This window comes from Cryptomeria japonica, chromosome 5 (genome assembly GCF_030272615.1).
Source record: "Cryptomeria japonica chromosome 5, Sugi_1.0, whole genome shotgun sequence".
NCBI lineage: Eukaryota > Viridiplantae > Streptophyta > Pinopsida > Cupressales > Cupressaceae > Cryptomeria > Cryptomeria japonica.
In genome coordinates this window covers 771,471,716-771,480,301 of record NC_081409.1, presented here as the reverse complement: position 1 = coordinate 771,480,301, position 8,586 = coordinate 771,471,716, and the positions used below count along the sequence as shown (strand labels likewise).

The following is an 8,586-nucleotide window of genomic DNA, read 5'->3' as shown; positions in this document are numbered from 1 at the left end:
AAAAAACACCGATAGAGCATATGCAGCAACTCACCGGTACAGTTCACAGAACAGAGGCAACAATAAAAGATAGTAAGAAGTTTATGGAAAGCATAAATTTGGTTTCGGTAGATCTCTTTCAAATTGTAACCACCCAGTTACAAGGTTGAGATAGAAAAACTACAACTCTATTGACACCTTGACAACCTTTGTCATTGATGCCAAAGGGGGAGTAGTAGTATGAGAAAATAATTAGAAAGAGACTTATCTGCTCAGGGGGAGCTCAAATATTTTTGGTACACAATTTTTGGATACACTTTTGAAATTTTCTCATGAGTGTTACCATCAATGCCAAAGGGGGAGATTGTTGGCATATGCACACTCCATGAGACATTGTAGGTGATTGAAGGTTTTGTCATTGATGGCAACCTTACAATCCTATGACACCGGCAAGGCATTCCACTGGCACTAGCAAGATCAGACTCTACACTAACACTCAGATCACTAGCACCGGTAGTGAAAGGAAGCATATCGACACAAAAGCCGACAAGATTTTTGTTGTAATATATTTTGTTTATTATTTGTAAAATCATTGTAAGCCGACTTGGCAAGTTGTAAAATGACTCTTATATAAGAGAGATCATTGTAGAACATTTGTAATGAAGTAAGAGGAATGTAATTAGGCAAAATAAGGGAGACCTATTATGCGAATTATAAGTTAAGGGTTTATATAAGAAGTAGAGCAGAAACTGGTATGGGATCTAGCATTATAGATGCTACCTTCAAGCAGTACAAGACACTGGATTTATATAATCCATTTTGTAAGTCAGTGAGACTTCCTATTTTGTATTTGAGCAGTGAGCTCTAGGCAATTGGCCTTCTTGCATGTGCAGGCCCCTCTTGTAGTAGTAATATTCTCTTATTGGCCAGTAAGTGAATATTGTGAGTCACAAATCCCACTGAGGTTTTTCCCACACCAGGTTTCCTTGTTAAATCCTTGTGTTATGGTGTGTTTTTCATGTGGTTGTTTTTATCTCTATTTATTACATTACTTTCTGCTTGCCGGTACATAGTATTAATATGCTCTACATGTTTTAAGTTAAGAAAATCTTATAACCAGTTAGATACTGATTCACCCCCCCCCCCTCTCAATATCTGTGGGAATCCTAACATAGATAAAATGCTAAAAGCTAGATTTATATACCCAATCCATCACTCCACATGGGTAGACAATAGAGTACCTGTAAGGAAGAAAAATGGGGAAATCCGGATTTGTGTAGATTTTCGCAATTTGAACCAGGCAAGTCTTAAGGATAATTATGCTTTACCCAATATGGATCATATTTTGCAGACAGTAGCTGGGTTAGAAATGATGTCAATGTTAGATGGCTTTTATGGCTATAATCAAATTAGTTTTGCAAAAAATGAACAACATAAGACATCATTTATCACCCCTTGGGGAACGTTTTCATATAATCGTATGTCTTTTGGTTTGATTAATGCCGGAGCAAATTTTCAAAGGGCCATGGATTCTTCTTTTAGGGATTTCCATGACAGAATTATTGTAATTCACCTATATGACTTGACCGTGTTCTCTAAACAAAGGAAGAATCATCTCAAAGATTTGAGGGTAGTTTTACAACGTTGTCGAGAACATGGTATCTCCTTGAATCCAAAAAAATCAGTGTTCTGTGTAACTAAAGGCAAACTATTGGGGCACATTGTTTCGAAAGAAGGCATCAAGATTGATTCTGAAAGAGTCAATGCAATCCAACACCTCAGCCTACCTTCAAATCGAACTGGAGTAAGGTCATTTTTCGCTCAGGTAAATTTCCTAAGAAGGTTCGTACCTGAATTTACAGAAACTACTAAGCATATCATTGGCTTGTTGAGTGAGAGGTACCCTTTTAAATGGACTGATGAAGCCAAAGAAGCTTTTGAAAAGATTAAAGTTTAGTTGCCAGTGCACCAACACTCATCAACCGAGATTTTAAAAAGAATTTTATCATATACTGCTATGTCTCAGAACATACAATGTCAAGAATATTATTATAGGTAGATGAATATGGGACTAAAGCACCCATGGCATTCATAAGTGTCCCTCTTAAGAAACATGAGCTTAAGTATTCGCTCTAAAAAAAAAAAAACCTTTGTCGTGGTTAAAGTTGTAAAACAATTCAGATATTATATTCTACATTCTCACTCTGTGGTGTTTGTTCCAGATTCTGCGATGAAAAGTAAATTGACTCAGCGGGAAGTTGGGCTCAACAAAAGAGTGACATGGGTAACCAAAATTTAGGAATATGATTTGGATATTCATCCTAAAAGGATGGTTAAAGGAAAAGGTTTATACAAATTTATAGCAAAGAATAAGGTTGAAACAAATGAAGGGCTACCTTTGACTCTGTTTGTTGGGTTGCAAGATACATGGTTTTCTGACGTAGCTTATTCCTTGACCTATGGTAGTTGCCTGAGTCATTTGTCAACTAAAGAACAAAGGAATATCAAATTAAAAGTAGCTAAGTATGTTATCTGGCAAGGTGTTTTGTATAAAAAAGGCTTGGATGATACCTATTTGAGATGTGTAGATAAGCCACAACAGTGGAAGCTTCTAGAAGTTTATCATGATGAAGCCCACGGTGGACATTTCTCATCCTCAATAACCACTTTTAAGATTTTAAGAGATTTTTTTTATTGGCTTGGTATGTTCTATGATGCGTATACCTATGTTAAGGGATGTGAAAAATGTCAACTCTTTTCTTGAAAACCACAGTTGGCGGCTCTACCTTTAAAACCTATGGTAGTGGATGAACCTTTCAAACAATGAGGTATTGATTTCGTAGGCCCAATAAATCCTCATTCTAGTGCTGGCCATATGTATATTCTGACAGCAACAAATTATTTTACTAAGTGGGTGGAGGTTATCACCACTGAGAAGGTGAACTTAGAGGTGGTATGTAATGTTCTCAAAGATTGCATTTTAGTCCGTTTTGGGGTTCCTCTGAAGATTGTTGCTGATAATGCACCATATTTGTCCTCTAAGGAATTAACCATGTTTTTTTATGAACATCAAATTACTCTTTCACACTCCTTTGATTACTTCCCGCAAGGTAATGGATTGGCAGAATCAAGCAACAAGAACTTGGTAGCAATCATGAAGAAGTTAGCTGATGATAATACCTAGAACTGGCATAGAATGTTATATGAAGCCTTATGGGCAGATAGAATTACCCCTAAAAGAGCAATTGGAATGGCACCTTATGAACTAGTGTATGGAATTGGTGCAAAGGTTTCTTTACCTCTAGAATTGGCAGTAGCAAAGCTTCAAGCTGTAATTGAGGATCGCTTCTTCCAAAATGCTCTAGAAAAGAGAGTCATGTATTTGAGGAAGTTGGAAGAGGAAAGGGAGATGATAGTGGACAGAATTATTGAACATCAGAACAAGGTGAAGAAAATCTGTTATATGAAGGCTCGACCAAGGGGGATCCTAAAAGATGATGAAGTACTGTTGTGGGACAAGAGAAGAGAACCAAAGGGTGCTCATGAAAAATTTGGTTCATTGTGGAGAGGTTTGTTCAAGATCCATGAAGTGGTGGGACTGAATGCATTCAGATTGAATTATCCTGATGGAACGATTATGCCCTATACCTATAATGCGCAAGACCTGAAGCTCTATAAACTTTGAAATCTATAATCAAGAGTTCTTGTACATAGTAGATTAGTTGTTTGTTTTTGTCTTTTTGGTGTGCGTCCTTTCATCCTCTTTCTATTTTGCTGTGCAAAACCAAAGATTTAGAGTTCTTTGCACTTTTCACAAAATGGAAACCCTAGTCAGAGCCAATGTTACCTTGTCATTCGTCCCTCAAAACAAGAGTGAGTCACCTTGCAAAAATTTTAGTTGAGTCATTTTCTCCCTCTTTCTCGGAAATCTTGTGAAAAGTTCATTTGTTCAATCTCCAATTCTCCCATAAATCATTTCTAAATCCTTAGCATTATGCTTCAATGGTCTGTTTTAACCTCATGAACCCCTTGAACCATCCTGAAAAGAGTTCATAGTGTTCATTTAGGTACCGCAAGTTCTAAGTTGTGTCTAAGACATTTTCAGGCTAACATTCACATTAAGTGTTTTGTAGCAGCTCTATTTCATGGTTACGGATGATGTTTCATATACTCTTTCTCTAGACTGTGAACCGTTTGAACCTAGTTCAAATAGTTCAGTGATATTCAAAATGTTCGATGAAATTCAAAGGATCAACGACAATCAACAAAGTTAATCTTTTCCAAAGGAAAATCTCCTTGGTATAGCATATGTTTTGAACTACCTGAACCCTCATGAAGGCAGTTCAAATGGTTCATGAATGTTCAAATCAGGTGGGTCCCATAGAAAAGACTAAACGACATGATGGTGCATTTATTGCTAAGTGCGATGAAGATCTGGCCATATCTTGGGTGACATCAATCAACCGATTTTTGAAGGCAAGTAATCATTTTTGGGAATTGGCAGTTACACCACGAAGCACTATCATGCATTCAATACACACACATGATGTCAAATCTCAATACTCAGCTCATTTGAGTTGATGGCCAAAATTAATGCACTAAATGAGTTTTTGGTGCTTCATTTGTTATAAGGTATGAAGTGATTTATTTATGAAACCTGTTCTTGATTGCTGTGGAGTGTCTGGTCAAAGGTTTGTCTACTGGTAGTCGTTCAATTGGTTTTAGCCATGAAGTTGAGTTTTGATTCCTATCTTCTTCAGTGAGTTTTAGTTGTTTTTCTCTCTCGTAATAAAATTGCTTGGAGAGATAAGGGTTGTTGGTTATAAATTATGAAGTCAACTCTGCATCTTTTCGGAAATACTTTTAGTCTTTCTTGCACAAAACCTATTGTCAATGACACAGACCTGAAAGAGGAGAATTTGGAAGCCTTGAAGTAAAGGACATTTAAAGGTATTGATGGTTCTTTTGGTCTAAAAATTCTAAGTAGTGGCTTGATAGAGGTGGCAACTTTCCCACCTGCTATTCCTTGCCCATAATTAGTTAGGGAATGCATTGTGCGATATGACCCTATTTCTGAGACTATCAAGAGGGACAATTGTGAAACCCTCCTCGCGATAAATAGGGAAGTTATTTCTTCTATTTTCAAATTGCCAGATTACAGGTTCTCAAATTTTTCCTCTGCCTAATCAGTCACTGAGTCCAATGTAGACAAGAATGGACACCAGAACAATATAGCAAAACATTGGTTGGTAGTTCCTCAAAAAGGTGGCTCTAGGCTACCTAAACACCCCAATAAAAATCACATGCTTTCCCATATTCATGATGTTATGTTGTTGTTACACTGAGTTAGAGGTTCAGTTGAAGCCTACAACTTTGATGACTGGATTTACTGTTATGTGCAACTGGTGTTGGAGGGAAAGCAGTTCCTTGACTGGGAAAAGCTTATTGCTGACTCTATGAGAGAACAACTGAGCATGGAAAAGAAGTTCAAACAAAATTTCTTCATGTCTTCTTATTTGATATATTTTTTGACATGTACCAAAGAGATAATGGGAATTCCTAGGCAACCTGCTGAAGGGGATGTTTCTGTATATGACTTTTACCCCATGCTGGAAAGAGATAATGCATTACAAGATTTCAAGAGAGTGCATAATGCTTTCCTAGGGGACCTATGCTATGAATTGAAGATCATGAAATAAAAAAGAATGTCGAAAGATGCCCAGGCCATGGTGAAAAGATATGGTGGCTTCTTTGCTCAATTTCCTCATTTCTATTATATAAGGGTAGGTGGTTTCAAAGAAGAACCTTTTAGACTTCCTAATTTTTGTTCAGATTGCTTTGTCATTGCTAAGACTTGTAGATAGTTGTCTGTTGTGATTAAGAAATCTCAACCCAAAGATAAATGGGAAGATTGTTTCCCTGTTCAATTAGGTGCTTTATCTTGTAGTTCAATGTCAGATGCATTGAGCATAGGAGCTGACTTGAAGAATTTTAATTTCAGACTGTATCAAGGAAGGAATGACTTTGATAATAAAGGTTTTTCATGGGGCCTTGGTTTGATGGTGCACCTTCCTATCTCACACTTGGAAGAATTTTGTAAAGATTGTTGTGATGAACTTGAAGTGTTCAGAAGAGAAAATATGAGAATGATTCTGGGATAGATAGTTTCACTGTAGGTGAAAATTGATATAAGTGGGATCAAAGAAGATAATCTAGAGCTATTTGAACTTGGGTATCTAGATCAAACTGAACCTGAAACATTCTCTATTAATTGGGATGTGGAAGAAGAAGATGATATACAACTTAGAACAAAAAGAGTCTTGGAGAGAACTACAGATTGGTTAATAAGAAAAGAGCAATGAAATCAGCCAGGATCAGTCCTACAAGAAATAATGTAGTTTCTCTATGTTCTCCAAAAATATTTTCTAACCCCACTTCTATGTCTGTTCATGTAGGTAAAAATAAGAAGTCATCTCACATGAAGCACGAGCCTAATCCTTCTTTGAATTGTCCTACTCCTCGATTTACAAGGTCGCAGAGTGGTGCAAAAAAGAAAATGGACCTGGTCAGAAATAGAGAGGTGAAAGATAAGACCCTTGACCCTCAAATTTTTGAGGTAGAGGACCTTGATAGTGATATTTTCAACACCACGGATTCCCATGCAATCACTGTAGCCATGACACCACCACCTAAAGTAACTGGAGGAACAACTAGTTCAAGCACAACTCCCAAATTGTTAACTACTTTAGTAAGTAAGAAATGAAGCTCGATCCCAATATCTATCCCAATTCAAGACATGGTGGTCAAAAACATGGAAAAAGGTCCTAAACAGAAGAAGTTCAAAACAACCACCAGGTTGGACACTGATGAAAAGACTGGGAGATGGGTTGCTGAAATTGCTTCCTATAAACCCAAGGATGAAATTAAAGAAATTAATGCACAAGATTTTGAAGTCACTAAAGTAGACCTGGGAAACATGAGTAGGGACTCTGATAACCACCTTTTCAATGTGATGTTTAAGAAAATTGTCACCAGGTTAGAGAAAGACAGACAAGAGAAAAAGGAACTAAAACAACACATCAAATTTTTAGCCCAATTAATTGATATCCTAGGCTGTTTTGGAGGACTCCCTATATCGCAAGCTTCAGAAAACTTTGATCCCACTTCACCAAAGAATAAGAAACTGATGAATCAAGTTCAATGAGCCAAGAGCATCACAGGGGACATAGAAAAATGGATTGAAGGGGTGATCAAGGATGAAGAAAAATATATTACAGATTCTAGGAAGCTATGCGATGAAATTGAAAACCTCATTGCAGAGATCCAAAATCAGGTTATGCAATGGGAAAAGGAGGAGCATAAGTGGGAAAACGTATTACCTATGTTCACCAAGATAGAAAAATATGGAGCCACTAAGTTTTTAACAAAAAACTCAATAAAACTGGTAACTGATGAGTGCTAGCTCTTTGTGTTGAAGAAAACCATAGCGTGGTGGGTAATTACATTCAAGGCTGTAATCTCTAATGCCAAAGCCTCCGTTTACGAGCTCTAGGAACTTCAATATATCTTGGTCAATGATAATAAAGTGGTTAACCCAGATCATGATTGGCAACTAGGAATTTATGGGCTGAACACACATGATGTGATAAAGGCATTTAAATTGTGCATGGAGAAAATTAGGGCCAAAGAAAACTTTACTTCTAAAGATATAACACAGATTGCCCGAATTGAATCTATGACGTTCATTGGTAATGATCAGTTACTGTCGTGCCCAAACTTTAGGGCACAAAAACGGAACAACAAATTTTTTTTTTGACATCAAGAACTCGCAATATATCCTAATAATAATATTAACTTTATTAGAGTTTTGTCTTATCTAGGGTGAGAATAAAATTGTTTACTAAGGTTGGGTTAATTAACCAACTCGAACGAGCGACTAGTTTAGTAAAGATTAAATTAGTATCATGGATTATTGGCTAGCTCAATTACCTAACTCAAGTTGTCGCTAATTAAAAACAAGGGTTAATTGGTTATCTTCGTGAGTTTAATCATTCCCATTCATATAATGAGAATACCAATAATTAATTGATGCTCATGCAAAATTTATTATTTAAATCCAACTGATGAGGGTTCAAATTTCTATAAGGTCATTTGCCCACTAAGACCGACAAAAGCTAAAGCCAATTCTAATTTTTTTCTAACCCCTTAATTATGATGATTTAATTAAATTCGGCCCAAACTGGTCACCAAGGGCTTATGGTCCATAAAATTAATTCTACAATTTCTCCTTTTAAATTTTCCTAACGTCCAAATATATAGGGAAAGTCCATTGATTAATTAAATATATTAATGGATTTAACGTATAGTTTATCCAACGATATTAATCCTTTCCTTTTAAACCCCTTGAATTAACTATATTAAAATTTAAATTTTCTAAGGAATAAAAAGAAACATATAATAATTCCATCATAAAAATAACCCTATTTATTAATTAAAAATATATATATATATTTTTTAAACACCCATTTAAATCTCCCATCTCAAATTTTAAATTCCCTAACATAAAGACATCCTTAATTTTTAAAATGCTATCCCTAATTAAAACTA

The 8,586-nt window shown here is 36.1% G+C and overlaps 1 protein-coding gene across 1 annotated transcript; it reads left to right on the top strand.

Moving 5' to 3' along the window:
• Window positions 1-3,175: 3,175 nt before the first annotated feature.
• On the top strand, window positions 3,176-3,664 carry LOC131876153 (uncharacterized). The gene has a single exon (XM_059220969.1). The coding sequence runs from the start codon at window positions 3,176-3,178 to the stop codon at window positions 3,662-3,664; it is 489 nt and encodes a 162-aa protein (XP_059076952.1).
• The last annotated feature ends 4,922 nt before the right edge of the window (window positions 3,665-8,586 follow it).

Coding starts and splice junctions, on each gene's coding strand:
- LOC131876153 (XM_059220969.1), top strand. CDS start 3,176: ATGTTATATGAAGCCTTATGGGCAGATAGAATTACCCCTAAAAGAGCA.